At 48.3% G+C, this 22,586-nt stretch overlaps 1 protein-coding gene across 7 annotated transcripts in view; it reads left to right on the top strand.

Moving 5' to 3' along the window:
* Positions 1 to 18,730, top strand: part of ABCA4 (ATP binding cassette subfamily A member 4) — a 126,132-nt gene extending 107,402 nt beyond the window's left edge. For 4 of the 7 annotated variants that reach the window (XM_074369988.1, XM_010950413.3, XM_074369990.1 and 1 more), the window contains 7 exons: positions 1,172 to 1,313; positions 3,894 to 4,028; positions 4,788 to 4,891; positions 4,969 to 5,061; positions 6,767 to 7,016; positions 8,228 to 8,314; positions 9,594 to 15,227. In XM_074369988.1, the coding sequence (XP_074226089.1) occupies positions 1,172 to 1,313; positions 3,894 to 4,028; positions 4,788 to 4,891; positions 4,969 to 5,061; positions 6,767 to 7,016; positions 8,228 to 8,314; positions 9,594 to 9,629 (847 nt within the window). In that variant the 3' untranslated portion in view covers positions 9,630 to 15,227. The other 3 variants (XM_074369987.1, XR_012509109.1, XM_074369989.1) reach the window with 3 other exon arrangements.
* Positions 18,731 to 22,586: the final 3,856 nt, after the last annotated feature.

Below are 22,586 nucleotides of genomic sequence, written 5' to 3'. Positions count from 1 at the left end.
CCCGATGCTCACTGGGGCCCGATGCTGGGGGAGCCCTGAGCATGCCTTACTGGCTCAGACAGGATGAATTTGGTTCTCCAGCTTTCCCCAGCCATCCCTGTTGGGTCTAGAGCAAAAGGAACAGCAGAGGTGGAGCCAGGCCATGGCTGAGTCCATCTCATCTGCAGATCCAGCTTAATCTGCAACCAAGCAAATGACTTCATGATGGTAACAAAAGGGGAGAGGCCAGGGAGTGAAGGGCAGGAGGATGTAATAGCATTTACCACAAGACATCAAGCTGTAGTCCAAGGGAGACATGGTCAGATGCCCAGAAAGTAAAATAAGATAGAAGCTAGAAAGAGACTATAGGTTTAAGACATGGAATTGGGGTTCTCTGGTGGGAAAGCTCCTGTAAATTTGGTAAAGCACCCACCTTGCTTCCCTGGGTGGTTTTAATTGGCCCAGCTGTACCCACCTACCTAGTATTTTTTGTCATGGTGGGGAAATGCATGACCTCTCTCTGTCCCATCCGATTGCATCCATCCTTTATTTATAGGCCCTAAGCTGTAAGGGAAGGGGGAAAGAAATTAGACCAGTCTATGGACAGTTTATTTTTTCATCAAGGCAATGTATTTCTAGTGGGGGAAAATACATTGGTCAAAGGGAGTTGATAGAACTCAGTTCACTTCACCTCTTCATCTCTCCTGCCAGCCTCTTGCTCTGGGTGGTGATCTGACTGGTTCCTCTTTCATTGACTGTATCTCTGCCAATAAATCCAAATGGAGAAGTTTACTTCCGTTGGGAAGCACACATCTTCTCTAGCTGCTTCCTAAATGTTTGAAGGAATCAAAAACCACTTGTGATTTTCTTAAATTTAATCTTCTCTTTGTTTTTAAACTCATTTGTAATCCAATCCAAAAACATATCTGACTTTGGGTCACAGGTATTCAATTTATCCTGGATGGGGAAACTTGGGAGAATCTGACTGGAATTAAAACTCAGAATTCCTGGAGTTTATCAGTGTCTAACCAAAGGACCCTTGCTTTGATTCCTAAATGTGCACATTTCTGAAGCGCAATGGGAGGAGAGAAGAGGCCGCTTTCTTATCATACTGGCAGAAAGTCCTCCAGCCCCAGATCTCTGGTCGCCCCCTTTGCGAGGGAAACTTGCTAACTGCTTTTTCTTCTTGCAGTATTTTAACCAATATTTCTGACGTCCATCGAAGTATGGGCTACTGTCCTCAGTTTGATGCAGTTGATGACCTGCTTACAGGGCGAGAACATCTCTACCTCTATGCCCGGCTTCGAGGCGTGCCAGCAGAGGAAATCAAGAGGGTAAAACATGGTTTGTTGTGGCCACTCGAGTTTGGTAAACCACGAACCTGCTTCATGAGCGTGCATGTATTTAGAGATGGGAAAGCTCGAGCACACTGTCCATTCATTCACTTAGCAAATGCTTATTGAGTGTCTGCTATGTGCTAAGTACTGTTCTAGAAAATGGGGGTGAACAAAACAGAAGAAAAAATTCCTGCCCTCATAGCTAACAAAACTGACATCTGCATTCACCCTTTGATCCAACAGTCCCACTTCTGGGTGTTTACCCTGAAGGCACACCTCCCACAGCACAAAATGCATATGCACAAGGTTACTCACTGCATTTTAGTCACAAAATAGTGGAAATTAGCTAAATGTTCAGGCATAGGAAAGTGGCTGAATAACTGATGGTAAATATATACAATAAAGTCTTATGCAGTTATTAAAAAAACAAAAACAATAAAAATCTCTGAACTGATACAGAGTTATTTCTAGGAGATATTGTTAAATGAAAAAAGCAAAGTACAAAGGAGCACATGTAGAATGCTACTATTTAATGTAAGAAAGAAAAGCAAGAAAGCATAAATATGCCCGTTTACCTTCACAAACAGAAATGCAGGAAGGATAAGCTGGACGACTGACTGCGATGATCAGCAAGAGGGAAATGAGGTGAAAGGGAAGTGGAAGGGGTAACGCTTCTCTCGGGATATTTTTGGTTTAGTTGAAACTTCTGGAAGCATGTTAACGTTCTACATATTCAAAACACAAAACTAAATCGGTAAGAATGGGAAAGAGGTAGAAGTGAAGACAGAAAATCCTGACACAGAAAGCAAACAAAGCAAGGTGATCCGACTTTATTTCAAACGAATGTAAGTCAGACAGATGGGAGGAAAGAACTAATGCAAATAACTGAGGCAGCAGAATTTGACTGTGTGTCTTCAGTCCTGGGAAAATTTTGCATGAAAAGCAAGATATTTGTATGGTGTGAAAGTGTCTCCCGCAGACTGCTGATGGGCTGTGGGGGGAACAGGGGAGGAGTCAGACAGTACCTCAGCTGAGGGACCGAAACTACCACCAGCTCTGAGGGGCACATGCTCGGATGTGACCCCCTGAGAAGGACACAGCTTCACCTGGTAATATTCTGATTGGGACGCACAGCCTGAATCTTGTGAGGAAACATTGGACAAGCTCTACAGGAACATTCTATTAAGAAATATAGAGGGATCATATTCTTCAAAATTATAAAGATCATAAAAGACAGAATGGCAGAGGAAGGGTAGGGAGGGGTTCCTGATCCCAGGAAGCTGAGTGGACACAGTGTGGCTGAGTGATGGACACCAGACCGCAGCTTGTGCTGGAGGGAAAATGGCGCTGTGAAGGGCACCCCTGGGCGGATGGACAGAAGGAGGCTGCGGAAGGCGGTAAGCTCCACGAGAGAACCCTGCAGCAGCGCTAGCCTTACTGCCAGTGACAACCGTGCTGTGCTTGTGGGAGACAGGGTCCCTGTTCTCAGGAAACAGACACTGAAGGACTTAGGAGTGAAGGGCCATCATGTATAGCCTGCCCTCGAATGGGTCTGAAAAAATTGTGTGTGTGTGTGTGTGTGTGTAGAGAAGGAGAGAGAAAAATAGAGAACGTTCTTTGTACTGTTCTTATTCTTACACGATTCTGTAGGTTGGAAAGTATTCTAAATAAAGGGTGAGAAATGGAGCTTAAATTCTAGTGGGAGGGACAGACAATAAAAAGATAAAGAAGATACACAGTACATTTGAGAATAAAAAGTCCTTGGGGAGAAAATAAAGCAGGAAAGAATTGTTGGGGTGGGGTCTGCACTTTTAGGCAGGGCGGCCTCTGAGTGAAGAGCGGAGTGAGCCGTGTGGATGTCTAGGGGAAGAGCATTCCAGGTGCGGGCACAAGCGCAGAAGGCAGGCGCCTGGTGGGCTTGTCTCCAGAAACTTCCCTCTTTTGCTTCTGAGCACGTGCGTGCACACGAACACGTGCTCACACGGGGTGCTCTCTGTCATGGTTTACTTTGGGGTTCTCTTTGAGCGCTGTTACAATCTGTCGTTATTCTGTGTCTAACTGTCTGTCACTGCCCCCCGATCTGCCGGTACAGCAGCAATGGCTGTGTTCACCATTATTCCCCAGTGCCCAGCACCGTGCTCGGCTCGTGGTGGGCGCTCCGTCAGTGTACATTAGAGGTGTGCACAAGACTACAGTGTGACCCTGATGAGGGGTGGAGTCAACAGGGCTGGGACCCACCATCTTCTCAGACAGACGCTAAGACTCTTCCTCTCCCACTCCTAGTCACAGGACACTGGGAGAGAAGCATTCTCCTGCTTTTGTAAGCCGAAAGGCCATTTCTCAGGGGGATGCGCCCAAGGGGTACGGAGCTGACCAAACCACACTGGGATCTAAGGCCCAGAGGGGAAAGGAGACGTCTCGCCCTTGGAGGCCACGAGCCACCCCACGCGGCAGCAGGCGGTTCTGTTTCAGCCCAGCGGGGTCTGTCCTCCTGGGAGCCCAAGAGTTTGAACTGGTGGAGGTTAGGGTGTTTGCTTGGTTTTTCCCCCCCAGATGAGGTTTCTTTCGTTTCCCCAGGTGACAGACTGGAGTATTCAGAGCCTGGGCCTGTCCCTCTACGCGGACCGCCTGGCAGGCACCTACAGCGGAGGCAATAAGCGGAAACTCTCCACGGCCATTGCGCTGATAGGCTGCCCACCGCTGGTGCTGCTGGTGAGGGCCACCGAGACCACCCAGGGGCTTGCAAGCGCCAAGTGCTGCATCTCCGTGGTTGGGTCAGCAGATCTGGGGAGTCCAGCAGTCTGCTTTTGTCCGGGATGTTCCCTATACTGCTCATTTTGAGCTGATCAGCCCAGAGTTTTGTTCACAGCTCTTGGGTGGGACTAGAGTCACAACACAGTCTCGCTCTGAGTTCTTGTGGGGCTGCAGGCTCGCAGCAGGGAAGTTCAGCCCCTCTGCAGAATGTCCGTGTCTGGTCAGAAGTTACCATTGCCTGAGGAGGCCTGTTGAGGACCCTAATTGGACTGGAGCAGATGTTCATGTGGTTCTCGCCAGAGTTGGACCGAACCGAGGCCCCCATGCCCATGCAGTCTGGGGTTTATGAAGGCATAGGTTACAGGACTTGGAGGGACCCTGAAAAGTCACCTGAGTTCTCTTCCTGCCTCCTTGCAAACATATGTATTGAATTCTTTTCTCTTTTTTTAAGATAATTCCCTCATTGCGTTAATCAGCCTTACCCCACCCATGGGCTGAAGCCAGTCTAGAGGTGTGCCTGAGGTTTCTTCACTCTCCTGGTTCACTCCTGCCTCCACACCCTGTGCTGGCTTCCCTGGGTCTTGCCCATGGGGGAGTGACTTTGTGAACTGTCTGCCAGAGAGCAGAGCTGCTCAGAGGGAGTCAGCCAAGGAGGGTGCAGAAACCAGGAGAGACTGGCTCCCAGCCCGAGTCCCTGTCCTCTGTGCCCCCACACAGGACGAGCCCACCACAGGCATGGACCCCCAGGCACGCCGCATGCTGTGGAACACCATCATGAGCATCATCAGAGAAGGGAGAGCCGTGGTCCTCACTTCCCACAGGCAAGAGGTCCCCAGGGGCCGGGGTGGAGCAGGCGGGCCATGGAATCCGGTCCTCACCTGCTCTCCCCTGCCCCCAGCATGGAAGAGTGCGAGGCCCTGTGCACCCGGCTGGCCATCATGGTGAAGGGCGCCTTTCAGTGTCTGGGCACCATTCAGCACCTCAAGTACAAGTAAGGACTTGGTGGGAGGTTTCCTGTTACCTGCTGGGGAGAGGAGGGTAGTCAACCAGGCCATGTGCTCTCTGCTGACATGTGGAGGGTCCTGCTGCCCCCTCATCCCACCGGCAGAGGCAGGTGGTGTCTGGGCCTCATTCTGCAGCAGCAGATGGAGAAAGCTGCTGAGCAGTGAAACTCTTCTCTGCTAGGCTAACTGCCTGTGGTTGAAGGCTCACCGACTCTCCCATTTGGGCTTCTCATCGGGGCAAATGCAGAGCCCAGCTGGGATGAAGGAGGGTCACCACCACTGCCTCACTATCCCAGATCCCATCAGATCCAGAACTTATGACCTATTAATAAGAGTCTGCAACCAATGTAGGAATGATCCGGAAACCAAACAGCCTGAGTCATGAGGGTTCCTTTCTGGCATGCCGTATGCTTTTGAGTTTGAGGCCGTGTGCTATATGATAAACCAGCAGTGCCAGCCAGTCATCTCCAGCAGGGTTATCCTGCCCCTGTGCAGTGTACACTGCTGTGAATAGTGCATTATTAATGACAGTGTGTACTGAAGCAGACCATCGCTTATGATAAGACTTTGATAAGCTGCCATGCTCCCTTGCACTCTGATATGCTTTACAAACTAGGAGGGGTGGACTTACAGTTAGCCCTCATTTACTTATCAACACTTTTCGAGGGCCCAGCACAGAAAAGCCATGGTGCCAGGTGGCGAGAGGAAGAGCGCGTAAGCGCCTCATCTCCATGTCCCCAGGGGGCCATCTTGCACAGCACACAATAAGCAGACAGATGATTGAGAGAAAGCTCTAGTGAACTAGCTCCATTTGGGCATTTGACCCATGACTTTCTGAGCAACCACAGCTCGGACACCGCGCAGATACCTAGGGGCGCTGAGCGTGTGCGGTCACCAGGCCCGTGTCAGCCACTCCCAGCGTCCACATGGATGCGCCTACTCCTTTCCGTGCTCACTCCACATGTCCCCAGGGGAGAGCGGGAGGGAGGGAGTGTTCCCGTGTGGCAGACAGTTCCCCGGGGCTGAAAGGCAAAGGCATTTTGTTGAGGGGAGAACACCCCGGGGTCACGGGGCAGCGCTGCAGTGAGCACACCCTGTCTGAGCGTGCGGGGAGGCTGACTGGCCGTGCCCCGCGCCCTGGGGGACCGCTCTCCATCCACGTGCAGGCGACCTGGAGAAGGAGGAGGGAACTAGCAAAGGCCCTGGCCCGGCAGCCCCATTTGTTCTGGAAGCTTCCCTGGGGAAGTGCCACCTTTCCAAGCCTTTGCTCCCCCGGCCAGTTCCTTCAGGGCCAGACAGTCTTCCCCTCTGAGTAGGCACCAGCCCCACACACCGTCCCGGGCAGCCTGTGGTCTCCGCACAGGGCTCAGCCCCCTTTGACTTCAGCAAGCACGTTAGAGGGCAGGGGGTGGGGAGCACCCACGCCTCCGGGAGGTGGACAGAGAAAGCTGGGACGCAGGGCTGGTGCCCCACGTCACCACACAGACATTTACTCCCCTAAAAACTAGTATCACACCACTTTCCCAGGAGCCATCGCGGCCTTTTTTAAAATCCTAGTTTTGAACATGCGCACAAGGTCTGTAGTTTGGGCCTTTCACACCCAATATTTCTGATGAGTCTGCTCCTCGTTTGGGGATTGCCTGAGACCCTCCTGCTAACAGGCCTGTCGCACGCCGCCGCGTGTGCCCCCAGGTTTGGAGACGGCTACATCGTCACAATGAAGGTCAAGTGCCCGAAGGATGACGTGCTCCCCGACCTGGGCCCCGTGGAGCGGTTCTTCCAGGGCAGCTTCCCCGGCAGCGTGCAGAGGGAGCGGCACTACAACATGCTTCAGTTCCAGGTCTCCTCCTCCTCCCTGGCCAGGATCTTCCGGCTGCTCATCTCCCACAAGGACAGCCTGCTCATCGAGGAGTACTCGGTCACGCAGACCACGCTGGACCAGGCAAGGCAGCCAGGGCACCCCATGCAGAGCGCACAGAGTGGGGCATGCAAAGGCCCGGCGCCCGGCGGGAATCCACAGACCACGAGGCAGGACGTGCCCAAGGGCCAACACTCTAGTCACTCTGTCCGTTAGGGCAAAACTCAGAATGTCAGGAACAATATTTCAATATTTCCCCTGGTTTGTGGTGGTGGCCAAAGGGGACCATCTCCTTTTCAAATCAACCTTACAGATGTTTAATTTAAATACATTAGAATGCACCCATTTAAAGTGTACAATTCAGTGATTTTTTGATCAATATGTGTGCCATGTGTCAGGTTTTTCCACGTGATCACTTTTTTCTTGTGACAAAATACGTGTATAACATTTTTAAGTGGCATTACACTTCAGTGGCATTAAGTATATTCACATTGCTGTGCAACCATCATCCCTCTCCATCTCCAGAAATTTTTCACCTTCCCAAACTGAAACTGTGTCCATCAAACAATAGCTCCCCATAACCACTCCCCCAGCCACTGGTAACCACTGTTCCACTCTCTGTTGACTCCTCCACGTACCTTATACAGGTGTGTCATCCAGTACGTGCCCTCTTGTGTCCAGCTTATTTCCATTAACTTAATGTCCCCAAGGTTCATTCGTGTAGGAGCATGTGTCAGCATACCCTTCCTTCCTAAGGCTGAATAATACTCAGCTGTATGTATTTACCACGTTTTGTGTATCCGTTCATCCGTAGGGACATTTGAGTTGTTTCTGGGATTTACTGGGCCTTTATTTTTCACTTGTTTGTTTTTTAAATAAACATCCTTAAATAAACATCTCCGCTTGCCCTTTGAGGAGTGGGCTGCCCAGCACCCTCTGGTTAGTGTAAGTGGGTGGAGGCAGGACAGGGGTCAGCCACACCGCACACTGAGGGAAGAACGGAAAAGAGATCAACTTCTGCTTTGGGGGGCTGGGACTTTTTTTGTTACTCCTTTAGAGGTTGAGGGGGACACTGCTCCTGAGAATCCGCCATGCCTGCTTACCTGCGAATCCTCCTGCAGGCAGGCGCTCGGCTTAGTTCACAACTGGGAGGAAAAGCCCCAAGCCCCAGGCAGGACGCGAGCTGCTCAGCCAGGGCTGTACCTTAACTGAGGAAAATAGGAAACAAAGTGGGTGGGTGGAGGGTGCCCTTTTCTGGAAACGTCTACCTACTCTTGTCCTTTTCTTGCTTCCAGGTATTTGTGAACTTTGCTAAACAGCAGACTGAAATTCATGACCTCCCTTTGCACCCTCGAGCTGCGGGAGCCAGACGACAATCCAAGGTACCCCTGCCACCCCTTCCCAGTCCACTGTTTGAGGCAGATCCTCAGCACAGGGACCCAGCCTGTCCTCTGGGCCCAGACTTGCCTCCTGCAGAGAGCCCCACTCATTCCCAGGCCCCACACCTCCCCACGCCTCACCCCTTCTGTGCTGAAGGGCTTTTCCATCGGTACTTGTGTGGGTTCCTTTGATAATCAGGAAATCTTTAGGTGGTATGGGAGAGCATTTTTGAAAAGAACTTTTCCCACATGTTTCTTGCTTATAGTGGAAAAAAAAAAACTTGGATTTTGGAAATAAGGAGGGAAGATAGGAGAGAATATTAAAATGTTCTGGTTGTCGGGCTACTTGACGTACATGTCTGCTTGTAGGCTTGAGTTTCAAAGGAAAGAAATTAACTGGCACTCCTGTCAATGGTGGACGCATTTGGTTAGATCAAGGACGGTTGTCTGGTTAGGGAGAGGGCTCTGTGTTCTTTATAAAAATATCAAGATGATGAAGGAAGAAACACTAGAAGGTCTGTCACAAGCTGTGATAATTCAGGATGGATGCCTGAGGCCCTGGTAAGGAGCACACTCACCCAGTTCCCCAGCAGGAGAGAAGGAGTGAGAGAGCTGGATAAAGTGGTGGAGGAGGCACCAGGACCCAGGTGCCTCGGATTAAGCCTGGGACGTTGAAGGGTCAGATTAACTGAGCCGTTCTCTCCTGACTTATCTGTAAGTCAGAGAAAACCACAGCATTTTCCCAGTAAGAAAAGACATGCGAAGCCTGATTTCCCATAACGTTCTCAGAAAAGCCAAGTGAGGTGATGATTGAAACAGTCCTTTCCAAGGCAGCGCGTGTGATGAATTTTCCCCTTTCTCTTGGGTAATGGAGACCTAATGCTACTCGGCAAGGCTGGCTTCGCCCAGAAATGCCTAAGGAAAGACACCTGTCTGGGGAAAGGCAGTTCTGCTGAGATTTTGCAGCCACTCTTTCTCAATTATGTATCTTGTACTTGCTGTTTACACCCGTAGAAAATTATTCTTTGAAAGCCACTTGCAGTTAGAAATCCCTTTTATAACTCGTAATACATAATTGGGTAGCAAAAGCACTTCCTAGAACTAAATTGGTATCTTTCTATAATAAATTCATGATTCAAAGTTAACTCGGACTCTGCAACATGCTGCCTTCATAACGGCTTGCAAAATTCCTCCCGCACAGCATTGTACATAAATAAATGTCATGAAACAGTCATTATGTTCTTGTTCACATTATCCCACTTTAAACAATTTTCCTCTGTAGGAGGTGGACAAAGGGAATTCTGCATCTCAAGGATGACCTAAATGATGATTTCTTGGCTTTTAAGACAAAAGCTCAGTAAATATCTTGGGGAAAAAAAAAATTGAAATGCACCATAACAGCCATTGGGAACAGCGCAGGATGTGCCGCGTCCCTCTGCAATGCCCGCGAGTACGCACATGGGGGCTCATGCCCCCATTAGCACTTCTGCGTCGTAGAGTCAGAGGGACCTGCGGGACCACCTGGTGTAGCCTTTTCACAGACAAGGAAACAAGCCTAACCCCTAAGCTCGGGTGATCCAACAGAATCACAGTACCCTGAGCTCAGCTTCCTTCAGAGACTGATTGACAGCTGTTTAACTTAAAATCTAACAGCCATCACACCATCTCTTCAGAAAACTGAAATGAGAAGGGTCCATCTGACCTCCTTCTGCACTGCTCGTCCACTGCAGCTGGAAAGGAACTCTGGGCAGCTGGAAGGGCAGGAACCTTTGCCACATGGTCATCTGATCGGATCTACCAGCAGAAATAATCCCTCGGCAGCAGACACAAACACCTGGGCTGCATACAGTGAACTCCAAACAGGGCTCTTTCAGAAGGAAACCAGAACTGACTCGCTCCCCTGGAACACCTGGTGGTGGAACCGACCCAGCCAGATGAGCACAGAGCCCTTTCCTCGCGGACCACACGAATAAAAACCCCAGCTCAGGCTCCTGGTGGCCGTGGCCCCGTGCCGCCCTCATTTCAGGTGGATCTGCTTTCCTCTGTGTGTGTGTGTGTGTGTGTGTGTGTGTGTGTGTGTGTGTGTGTGTGAGTGTTTTATTCTTAAGGAGGAAATAAAATGCAAACATGCTTACCACAAGCTGTCAGAAGTCACTCATCTCCCTGTGCATCCTCTCGTGTAGTTTAGACAGTCTTTGTGCCTGTAAGGCTTCCCGTCGTCGTGTGAGCTCCTGTGAGAGTGACTGCCGTGGGAGGGCCAGTCACAGCAAGGCTCTGCAACACCGCGGGGAAGTGAATGGGCGAGTTGATATGCGCATCAAGTCGGCTTCAGGGGGTTTGAAGAGAACCCCCAACTGGCAGCGCATGCAAACATTATCCATTGTCAGCCAGGTATGGTTTACATCTAGGTTTCACATCTGTTTGCCCAGCTTGTCTGAGTGCCTTTCTCAAAAATTTTTAAAATGTTTAAGACAGGAGACAAAGAGGCAAGGACAGTAAAGGTGGCTCTTTGGTTGGATGGGGAGCAACATGTCCTTGTAACTGTTTAGAGATGTCGAGGCCTCAGGCACACAGGGTAAGCCATTTCCACAGTGCTGACGTGTACATCTTCTGCAGTGACGTTAGAGGCAGTGGTTCACAGGACACCCAATTGTTCACAGGAAGGCACACCAAGAATCAGAAAAGAACAGTTTTAAACCAAATCGTTCCAGAAGATTTACGGACGAGAAGAGCAAATGGACTTCCTTGCCAAGGCAGTCTTCCCTCCGTGACCCACATGGGCTTCCTAGTTCAAGCATGTTCTAGAACAGTTCTGCCCAACACACGTTCTACCATGGGCGTACTCCAGAGTCCGGGGCGGGGTGGGGGGGAGGGAAGGAGGGAGGGAGGAAAGAGAAAGACGCTGAGACCCAGTCACTTTACTGAGAAGGGGACAGAAGAAAGTGAACACAAAGTGGTGACCTGTTCCCTGGGCAAGGAGAGCCCTGTGCTCCTCCAGAGGCAGACAGAGGGCAGGTGGCGACATGACTTTAAATCCTGCACTGCTACTGGCTCCCGCTTTGCACACAATAGATTCTTGGCAAATAACTGCCTATAGAGGTTACAAAACTACTTCAGAAGACTTAGAGCTTGATTTGGTTTTGACTTTTTACAAATCTCCCAATAATTTATTTGAAGAAGGTTAGGCTGGAGTTTGACAGAGCCCAGGCATGAGCTGCGATCACCCTGATCACCAGGTGCTTACACCGCCCTGCTGCTTTCCGGCTGGTTCTGTAAATTGATACCACGATATCACAGGGAAGAAGGCTGCGCAGGGAGGGGGCAAGCTGTCATTCGTGGTGGGTTGTGGACTACGAAGAGTCAGGTGTAGGTAAGATCTTGCCCTCCCTCGGGGAGGAAGGCTCCGGTTAGCCGTCTGACTTTACTGCACCTGAGCTCTCCAACAGCAAGGTGTCTTCTTCATCATTTTCCCCAGCTCCTGACATACAGAAAACACTCAACAAATACTTGCTGAACTGAACGCTTTAAAAACCCAGCAAGAAAAACAAAATACAGAAAAGAAATAGGTCCAAAAAATGATGCCTCCAAACGGCTGAAGACAGCAGCAAAGGGCAGGCAGAACCACGGGGACGCTAGGCTTTAAAAATGCCAGCTGCGAACCAAGCAGGGGAAACTCGAGAAGAAGGCATGCCCACATTCCCGTCTGAGGAATACTCAAGTCGGAAACTTGGCCCAGATCTCCTGAGAACATATTAATCTATTGAAAAATCTCCCAATCTGGTTTAATAAGGGAGATTTACAAAGAACAGGAGGAGACAATGGAGAGAGAGTTCAGAAAACAAGACCTCTCGGGAGCCGTTCCAAGGAATGTGACTTGCCAGGTTTTCTAAGATTCCATTCTTTTTTGGCGAACTCGAGACTTCAGAACAGCTGCAATCAAAAAAGAAGCTCTTTTACTTTGAGTTAAAAGCTCATAGAGAGCTTCATTTGTTCCTGCTACTGTAGCTCTCTTCAGGAAAAAAGAGGAAAGTGGGGCAGGAAACAGGTCAGCAAAGCGCTGGGCTTGGGAGAAAGGGCCTCTGGGGCAGCCTGGGTCTCTGCGCCTGGGCCAGTGAGGAGAAAGTTCTGCACCAGAGCCCCGAGGGGCCTGCGAGAAAGGAAGTTTTCCCCTGGAAAGAGGACAGCATGCCCTTTCTGAGGCAGCTGTTTCAGGCACCAGGACTCAGCCCGCTGGACCGAGCTTGGGGCTTGGTTTCCTCGGTGTGGGCCCTCAGCGCCTCAGCAGGTGCTCTGAAGTGAACGGTTCATGACTCCTGGTGTCCACAGGGCAGAAGTGCCACCACATTTCATCCGCGGTGGCTGTCGAGGTGGGGAACGCACAGGCACTAGAAGTTTCAGATTCACACGCCCCTGGGCTTGTACAGCTAGGAAATCTCTCAGTGTTCGAAAACAAAGCCCTTACAGAATTGCTCGGTTTTGCGCTGTTTTAGTGCGAAAGGAAGCCAAGCCCCAGGAGGACTGAAGTACTTGGCTGGCCTGCCGGGCCCTCTCTGGTCCTCTGGTCGCTTCACTCCCATGTCTGAGCAGACATGCCCACCAGACCCAGAACTCTGGAGTTCCCTGCCCAAACTGGCCTAACACCCGCCTCTAGGGCCTGGCGGACCTCTTTGCTGGGTCATAGGTGGTCCTGGATCACAGGCTCGAGTCTACACATGGCACATGAGGCCCCTGGGAAAACAGAAAAGCGGTGAAAAGAGAGGTGAGCCACTTAGCAGCTGGGCCTGCACCACCACCATGGGGCTCCAAGGAAACCAAGACGCTGAAGTTGAATTGGACCTAGGTCACCGTGGAGGTCATTATGTAGCAGTTTCTTAGCTTCAGTTATTACTATAAGAATTGAGACATATTGTGGTATGAGAACCCCCGAAAGGTACTCTCCTCAGAGCCTTTCCCAAAGCTCACCATGACACACACTCGGCTTTCTCAGCCTGACGTCAGGCCCAGAGGTGTGTGTTCCCCACCCTTTCCTCTTTGGTAACCTTGTTTGTTTTCTGTCTGTGAGTCTATTTCTGTTTGTAAATAAATTTATCTGTATAATCTTTTTAGATTCCACATGTAAATGATATCATATGGTATTTGTCTTACTCTGTCTGACATCACTTAGTGTGACGGTCTCCAGGTCCACCCGTGTTGCTTCAAATGGCATTATATTGCAGGCTTTTTAATGGCTAAGTAGTATTTCACCTCACAACTTTATCCAGTCACCTGTCGATGGACATTTAGGTTGCTTCCATGTCTTTTATTGTAAATAGTACGGCTGTGAACATTGGGGTGCATGTATCTTTTCAAATTAGCATTTTTGTCTTTTCCAGACATATGCCCAGGAGTGGGACTGTTGAATCATATGGTAACTCTATTTTTAGTTTTTTAAGGATCCCCCATACTGTTCTCCATAGTGACTATGCCCATTTGCATTCCCTCCAACAGTGTAAGAAGGTTTCCTTTTCTCTATGCTCTATCCAGCATTTATTTGTAGACTTTTTGATGACAGCCATTCTGACTGGTATGAGGTGTTACCTCATTGTAGTTTTGATTTGGATTTCTCTAATAATTAGTAGTATTGAGTATCTTTTCATGTGCTTGTTGGCCATCTGTATGTCTTCTTTGGAGAGATGTCTATTTAGGTCTTCTGCCCATTTTTTGATTAGGTTTTTTTTTGATATTGAGGTATATGAGCTGTTTGTATATTTTGGAAATTAATCCCTTGTCAGTAGCATCATTTGCAAATATTTTCTACCATTCCATATGTCATCTTTTCATTTTGTTTACTGTTTCCTTTGCTGTACAAAAGCTTTTAAGTTTAATCAGATCCCATTTGTTTATTTTTGCTTTTGTTTCCATTACTCTAGGAGATGAATCAAAAAAAATATTGCTGTGATTTTGGTCACAGAGTATCCTGCCTACATTTTCCTCTAGGAGTTTTATAGTATTCAATCTTACATTTAGATCTTTAATCCATTTTGAGTTTATTTTTGTATGTTGTATTAGAGAATATTCTAATTTCATTCTTTTACCTGTAGCTGCCCAGTTTCCTGGCACCACTTATTGGAGAGACTTTTTCTGCATTGTATATTCTTGCCTCCTTTGTCATAGATTAGTTGATCATACGTGCACAGGTTTATTTCTGGGCTTTCTGTCCTGTTCCTTTGATCTATGTGTCTGTTTTTGTGCCCGTGCCATACTGTTTTGATTATTATAGATTTGTAGTATAGTCTGAAGTCAGGGAGCGTGGTTCCTCCAGCCCTGTTCTTTCTCAAGACTATTTTGGCTATTTGGGGCCTTTTGTGTTTCCATACAAATTAAGCATTTTTTTGCTCTAGTTCTGTGAAAAATGCCATTGGTAATTTGATAGGGATTGCATTGAATCTGTATGTTGCCTTGGGTAGAATGGCCATTTTAAGAATACTGAGTCTTCCAGTCCAAGAACACAGTATCTCTTTCCATCTGTTTGTGTCGTCTTCAATTTCTTTCATCAGTGTCTCACAGTTTTCAGAGCACAGGTCTTTTGCCTCCTTAGGTAGGTTTATTCCTAGGTATTGTATTCTTTTTGCTGCAATGGTAAATGGAATTGTTTCCTTAATTTCTCTTTCTGATATTTCATTGTTAGTGTATAGAAATGCAACAGACTTCAGTATGTTAACTTTGTGTCCCGCAACTTTACTGCATTCATTGATGAGCTCTAGGAGTTTTCTGATGGTGCCTTTAGGATTTTCTATGTATAGCATCATGTCATCTGGAAACAGTGACAGTTTTACGTCTTCCTTTCCAACTTAGATTCCTTTTATTTCCTTTCCCTTTTCTGATTGCTGTGGCTAGAACTTCCAAAACTATGTTGAATAAAAGTGGTGAGAGTGGGCATCCTTGTCTTGTTCCTGATTTGGTTTTTTTTTTGTTTGTTTTTTTTTTTTTTGGTTGTTGTTAGCCAATCCACTTTTTAATTTTTAAATTCTTTTTTTAATGGTACAAATGCCTTTTTTTTTTTGCAACAGGAAGGGGAAGAGAAGGGGCTACAACAGCTCTGGCTCCTGGGGTGGCTTCACAGGTCACTGTCCTCAAAAAGTTTAATTTTAAAATTCGTGACATTACACAACTACACTGAAATTTAACATTCCACTCTTACATTTCTTATCCACAAACAGAAACAAAATGCATAAGCAAAAAAAACTTACAACAAAACTAAAAACAGAGACATGCTTACAAAGTAAATATGAATCCCAGTATTAATAGCTGAACAGAGAATGTAATTGTTTTTAATTCTTAAGGGGTGATAAAGTTGTGTAGAAACTGAACACTTAGAAAAGATTTGAAACCTGGAAGTCACTGACCAGAAATTACACAGTAGAATTATGAGAAAGCAGCAAAAAGGGATTAGGAGTGAACCCACCGTATTCCCACTGCACCCCGTGCCCTTCTCAGAGGAAAGCCTGGCACGGGTTATACATGAGGCCAGACTAACACAGGCAACAGAACCGGGGAGAGGAATCTGCCCGCCGGGAGAGCCTTCCTCTGGGTCAGCAGTTCGGTATGGGCCCTGGACGTCTGGCAGATCGTTAATGCTGGTGCCTTGGCACCTGACCATGCAGCCAGTTAAGCTATTTGGAATGGTGAGTTCATGGGTGGTTTGACTAAATGTATCCAAACTTGCCCAACAGCCTGTTAGACAAGTGTAATCCAGTGACAGTCCCCTAGGGCCTGTGCACAGGCAGCATCAGGCCCTGGGCCAGCCCCAAAACGGAGCCTGGCTTCACGGGGAGTAATACACACACTCCCTCCAAAAAAAACTCAGAGCTGCTTAGGATGTTAAAGTTCCTCAACAGAGGAACCCTGTAAAGCCCTGTATAGAAGAATGGATGTCCTGACAAGTGCCCAGAGCCCTTCCTGCAGGCCTGGGATGGGCTGCCACGAGCTCAGCGGTGGCTCCTCACAGACCATTCACAACACTTCCTCTAGAGACACAGTAAGCGAGCTTGCTGGCCCTGCAGAGCAGCTGGGCTGTGTCAGATGAACCGGGGAAGACGCTGCTTATCAAGCAGGGTTGGAACTCTATAGTCATTTAGTTCCCAGCAAGGCTAAAACAGCTCCCAAGGCACGTTTAGGCCCCAGATCCAACTGGCTGCTCACCGGATAACACCCAGGGATCAAGGGTTAGATGTTACATAACACAGCACACGGTCCAGAGCAGGAATACACACACGCACATGCATACGAGCTCGTGCGCACACACATCTTTCTTTGGCAACAGGCGTTGGCTTTCATAACCACATTCTACTTGAATTTGCTCAGGAGTTTGGGCTTTTGTTTTTTTTAATAGCAATTAAAAACAATTAATGAATGTCTGGGCCAGCTATCTGACAGTGCCCTAGCAGAGGGGAACTAGGGTATCTGATCCTGGACCTGGCAAAAAGAAATTTGGAATTTTTCAAGGATGAGAAGATATTTTCAATAATTAGCATTTTTGACAATACTTAGCATGTCCCCAAGAAACAGCCTGGACTCTTCATTAGAGTCTTCATTTAAAATTTAAGGAACTTGTGGGGAGCGATTAGCTCAGTGGAAGAGTATGTGCTTAGTATTCACGAGGTCCTGGATTCAATCCCCAGTACCTCCATTAAAAATAATAATAAAATAAATTTTAAAACAAAAAATAATAAAAGAAGAAAGAAAATGAGACATGTGTGAGAATGGACATGAGAGAACAGAAGAATTAAAGAAAAAAAAATTTAAGGAACCTGCCCAAGGTCAGAGGGAGACTCAGTGTCAGAGCCAGGATCAGGCTCAAGTTTTGAACAGCCCCAGTCCTGTCTCCACAGCCATGCTCACACCTCCCTCCCTTTTAATTAAAATGAGCACTAGAGAAACAGAGCACCATCAAGCAAATGCCAAAAATTGCGTGTGTATACTTGTCAGACCCTCTACTCAAAAGTACAGTGTTTCTACATTAACCACCTAAGAGCGTTGCAGCGCTTAAAGCACTAAGAGAAACAGACCTTGGGGTTGGAAGAGCAGGGCTGGATGGAGAAGGGGCTGAAGTGTTGGCGACACTGTGTGCAGTGGGACTGAGGGAGGGTGGCCATACCCCCACACGGAGGTCATGCACACGGCCGAGCAGGGAGCGCCAGGGCCCAGGACAGAGGCTGGGGGACACAAACAATTCACCTCTGTAAGACTCCCCAGCAGTGTGTTTGCATGGGAAATCTGATGAACAAACATTGTTTAATTCAACCTTTTGATGAGGTGAAAAGAATGGCAGATACTTGCCAAACTGGAAATAAAAAGACAAGAGAACTGAAGAAAGCTGAAGAAGCATGTGTGGAGAGGCATTTGGAATAAACACCCCAGTGCTGACAGCCCCTGGGGCTCCAGGAGGAGGCTCAGGTAATCTAGGGAGGCCAAGCTTGAAAAAAAAGAAGTGTGCAGCGGGTGTTAAGGGACCCGCATCTTCTACCAGAGATGCCTGTGAAGGAAACTGGTTCACAGCCTTCGGAGTGTGACTGAAGTTACTAAAGTTTCAGACGTGCAAACTCACGATCTCACTTCATGGCGGTGGGGGGAGCAGGGCGCAATCAGTGAAGAAAGTCGCCGTCTGTGGTTGGCCAGAGCAGGAAGAGGGACTATGGCGTTTTCTAAAACCACAGAAGCTGTGGACAGTGCCAGAGCCAGAGAGGGAACAAGAAAGCTTGCTTCCTGTCTCTGCTCCTGGCCACAGGAGGATACAGTGAGAAGTCCGCAGTCTGCGACCCAGAGGAGGACCCCTCCCAGAGTTCTGCTGTGCTGGCACCCCGATCTCAGACTTCCAGACCCCAGAGCCATGAGAAATAAATATCTGAGGTTTATTTTTAAAGGGAGAGAGAGCGGGGAGGCTGGTAAGAATTTTGTCAGAGGTTCCCAACTGCCCACCCCTAGGTGTCATATTCCCGTGAACATGCCCTCAGGGCCCACAGCTACCTTCAGCTGACCACCCAAAATGAGGCCTTTGTTATAAAACCCCATCACAAAGGCCTGCCTGCTGTCCCAAGGGCTCCTGGAGAGCAGTGCTCGCCCGCCTTTTCCAAACTCTTCACTGTTCTCGGCCCAGTTTTCATCCAGCTCCTGACCCTTGCTGATGGTGGTGTTCGTGGCTCTGCAAACTGCTGCCTTCAGGACGTGGTAAGGTTACTCAGTCTCGGGAGCACTGACCCTGCCGGTGCTGACACAGACCTCTGACTCCAATCTCCTTGGAGGTCCTGAATCCCTATCTTAGTTTCAGCCCCTGGGCTCCTCAGCTCCCAGTTGTAGCCCACCCAGCCAACGCCCCACCACCTAACTCCAGCCCCCGAGTGTGATTTTGCACAGTTGGGACGGGGCCACACTGCAATCATACTTCCATTTGAAATTTGTTGCATATCTAATGCCAAAGAATCTCTAGTAAACTATACCTGGTTAATCGCATAGTTTGGGTTTATTACTTCTTTATTAATCCCGTTGTTGCCTTTGAGAGACCAGAATTTTTTTTAAACACCACCACCACCAATATTGGGGTTTTGTTAAGAAAATGGACTCAACCCAAGTAGACGCAAAGCTCTGGTGCCTCTAACTTGAAAACCTGATTTATTCCCAGCTGTTTCTGAGCCTCTACTGAGGGCCAGGGAACACAGCACACACTGGGAACCAGGGCAAGACACAGTCCCATCTCATGGAGCTCATAGTCCAACGGAGAGAAGGACAAGTACCAAATGGTTATGATTCAGTGTAAGTACCACTATGAGGTTTGAGGCACGTCTAATCCAGAAGAGAAAATAACTGAGCTAATTGCTAAGAATAAAAGGCTAACAATGGGAAAGGAAGGGGGGATGGGAGGGAGGGTGTTCTAAGCAGTGGGAGCATCTTGGAGGCGAGAGGGAGACCCTGATTCTGTGAGGTGCGTCAGTCTGGCTGGAAGCGCAGGTGCAGGGCAGGTACGTGCTCCCAGGAGGGACGAGAAGACAGATGCAGGCAGGACCACATGCTGGTGGGCCTGTGCACGAGGCTCAGCAGTTGGACTCTCCCCTGCAGTGTGCTTTGGTTCTCCAACTTGAGTGCACGTAAGAATCAGTTGGGGTGGGGGGGGGGGTGTTTTAACTGTGGTTCCTGAACCCTCCACAGAGAAGCTCATATTCAGCAGGGAGTGGACCCAGGAATCTGCATTTTTATAACCACTCCCTCTGCTGGGTGAGTTTGATGCAGAGTAGGGTTGGGTGACACTTTTTCAAATACGGCTGCAGGAGACATGTGCCATAGAGGGGTGGCGTGATCAGATCTGTTTCAGAAAAGTCACTCTGGCAGAAAGCACCCCGTGCATGCTCACTCAGCAAGGCCCCTAATCCTTCGGTAATCCTCCAGTAACCTTCTGTTGCCCAGGACCTCGCAAAGCCTGGAGCTGGCTCGGACAGAGACCGTCTCCTGGGAGGAGAGGCTGCTGGGAAAGTCATGCCTGACTGCTCCTGGACTGTTTATTGGAACTTTTCTAGCCCAAACCCAGGGCAGCAAGGGTTGCTGGTTGTGAAAGCATGAAAGCCTTGAGGCCCCAAGTCCACCGAGGCGCTTCCAGATCCTGGAGGACACAGGCTCAGCTGGGGGCTGGGGCCTGGAGCAGACCCGTGTCTAGTCTAGTTGGGGTGCAGGATCTCCTGACAGGACAGAGCCCGGGCTCACTTGGTTAATAAGGCCCCAGGGGGATCTGGGTGCAGGCCAGCTCAGCTCTTCACCCCTGAAATGCCAGTGGTATCATCTCAGAGACCTGAATCTATCCAGATTAGCGTAGTCTAGCTTCTTGCACCCAATGGTGATAAATACATTGCTAAATATTTTGGGATCGCTCCAACAAAGACATGCTGACCAACAAGCCTGCACACTCATTTCTTGGAACTGCCTCATCGGCTGAGCTGTAGTTCTGCAGAAATTGCCTTCCTGTAACCTGGGGACTCTGAGCATGGTAAGAAATCCAGGCTGACTGGTGCTGGCCGACAGCACAGGAGGCTAGGCGATGTTCACCCCAGCTCACCACCCACGCCCACCCCAAGATGCAAGCCTGGGCCTTCAGAGCCAGCATTTGCACCGTCTTCCATCGCTCTTTCACAGCAAAGGTCAAACCTCTCCCAAAGTTGGACAAGGCTCTGCTCAGTGACATATTGTTTCATATTCTTCCATCTCAGAGGGCAAGGACCCTGTCTTGGGCTTTTTTTCTGGCTCCCTGCACCAAACAGCTCCTCAGATGAGCGAGTCTGAAATGACCAAGAGACCTCTGTATGGGTGGGCCTGCCCTCACGTTCGGCGCCCAGCCAAAGCACTAACAGCTCAGCTCTGCCGCTACCCAGACTCCAGGCTCTAAACTGGGACATCTGCTTCCTGAACAGTCCCCAGGTAAGGTTTTTGGCTTACACTTAGCAGGATGGCCCCTTCGCCAGCTGAATCCTGGTATTTGCTGGAACAAGCCTCATTGACTACCTAGCAGGACACCATTAAGAATCTAGAGAAGAAAATGGAAAAACAGTCATGTTCAGGTGCTTTAAAGAGCCATGAGGAGATGATTCCATTTAAATCAGCTGCGGGGAGCCTACCTTAAACATTATGGCTTTTCTATGTCATCTTGTCTGTTTCTAGGACATAAATATTTAAACATTGTTTGTGTGTGTGTATGAGATCTAGTGACATTTGTGAGTATGTAATTGATACTGAAAAAAAATCTAAGAAACATCAACCTGATATTATTAATTGAAAGGTAAGTTTCAACATAGGTATCAAAACTATTTATAATTAATGAGTTTCTAGAAAGTTGATCTTTTGTAATCAATTTTCAATACCATGATTAAAACTTGAAGAGATGACCAACAAGGACGCCGCTCTACTGTAAAGAAGAGAAGCAATAAAGTCGCTGTAATTCATTAACGTGAGGAATTGGGTGGTTGGCGCCAGTGACACCCAGCCAGGTGCCCATACGTCTTGGCACAGAGGCCGCGCGGTCAGGACAGTCCGATGGTGATTGTCTCTCTGCTGCCTGTGATGCCTGGAGACAGGGGCTGGGAACTGGCCAGCTCGTGGGCCCTGTCACCATCCATTGTGACCTGAGATAAAGATACGTGAAATCTCAAGAGAACTTTAAGATCTAGGAATTGGTTTATTTTAATTAATGTAGACTTTTAAATAGTCTTCAAAATTACATGTTTGTGTCATTTTATGGCTATTTTGTTAAAAGTCAGGCACTTCCACATACATGACATTTATTTTATGTCATTTAATTCTAGATATTATTATCCCAACTTTAATTAAGAGGATTAAGTTGGGGCTCAGAAAGATTCAAAATCATTTAACTGTTAAGTACTAAGGTTGGGATTCGCCCAGATCTGTCTACTGCAATCCCTGTATTCTTTGTACCACAATTCTTTTCCAATATACCATACCTATGACACCTGCGTTTGCTGAGTCGCCTGGAAGTCACAGCTGTTTCCTGATCTTATAGTCAAGGATATCCACCTGGTGCAAGCCGAAATCACAACAAAAACCCTACCTATCGGTCATGTGTGACCCACGGGCTAGGATGACCCCTAGCACATTTCTGCAGTGCCATTAAGGACAGAACCAAAGATTAGGAGGCCCCACTGTCATGCTTCCACCCTTCCTAAGTACCCTCAGCTCAGAGACACACCCAGAAATATACAGTGAGTTTTCAGGCATCAAATGACACACACACGGGTTGCCCTTCATCTTAACAGCCATACAAAAGGCTTTCTGTGCACCTGCCTGGTTCTCTGAGAGACTGTGTTTCAGGTGGGTTGGGCTGAGTCTTTCCCATTCTCAAATTGTCATCTCAGTTTATAAACTCCAACTACCTAGCTGTAATAATCATGTGGCAAAACTGTGACTCTGTGACCCACCCACGGCAAACAGAGAAGGCGGAAAAGGCATAAAAGGCAGGGGAGGAGCACTAACCTTTGTCAAGTTCCTATCATGAATCAAAATAATCCTGTGAAGTATTTATTCTTAGCCCACTTTTAGATGAGGCCGCTCCAGCTTGGGAAATTGAGTGACCTGCCAAGCTCACACGGCTAACGAGAGGTGGAGTAGAATTTGAACCAAAGTCGGCCTCTCTTAACACCCACACGTCATCTTACTTTATTTCACTTAATATAATTAACTCTTCTTCACATTATGATGAAGGTATTTTTATCGACACGTTACAGGTAAAGAACCTGAGGTTGCT

This window comes from Camelus bactrianus, chromosome 9 (assembly GCF_048773025.1).
Source record: "Camelus bactrianus isolate YW-2024 breed Bactrian camel chromosome 9, ASM4877302v1, whole genome shotgun sequence".
Classification (NCBI taxonomy): domain Eukaryota; kingdom Metazoa; phylum Chordata; class Mammalia; order Artiodactyla; family Camelidae; genus Camelus; species Camelus bactrianus.
This window is presented reverse-complemented; position numbering and strand designations above follow the sequence as displayed.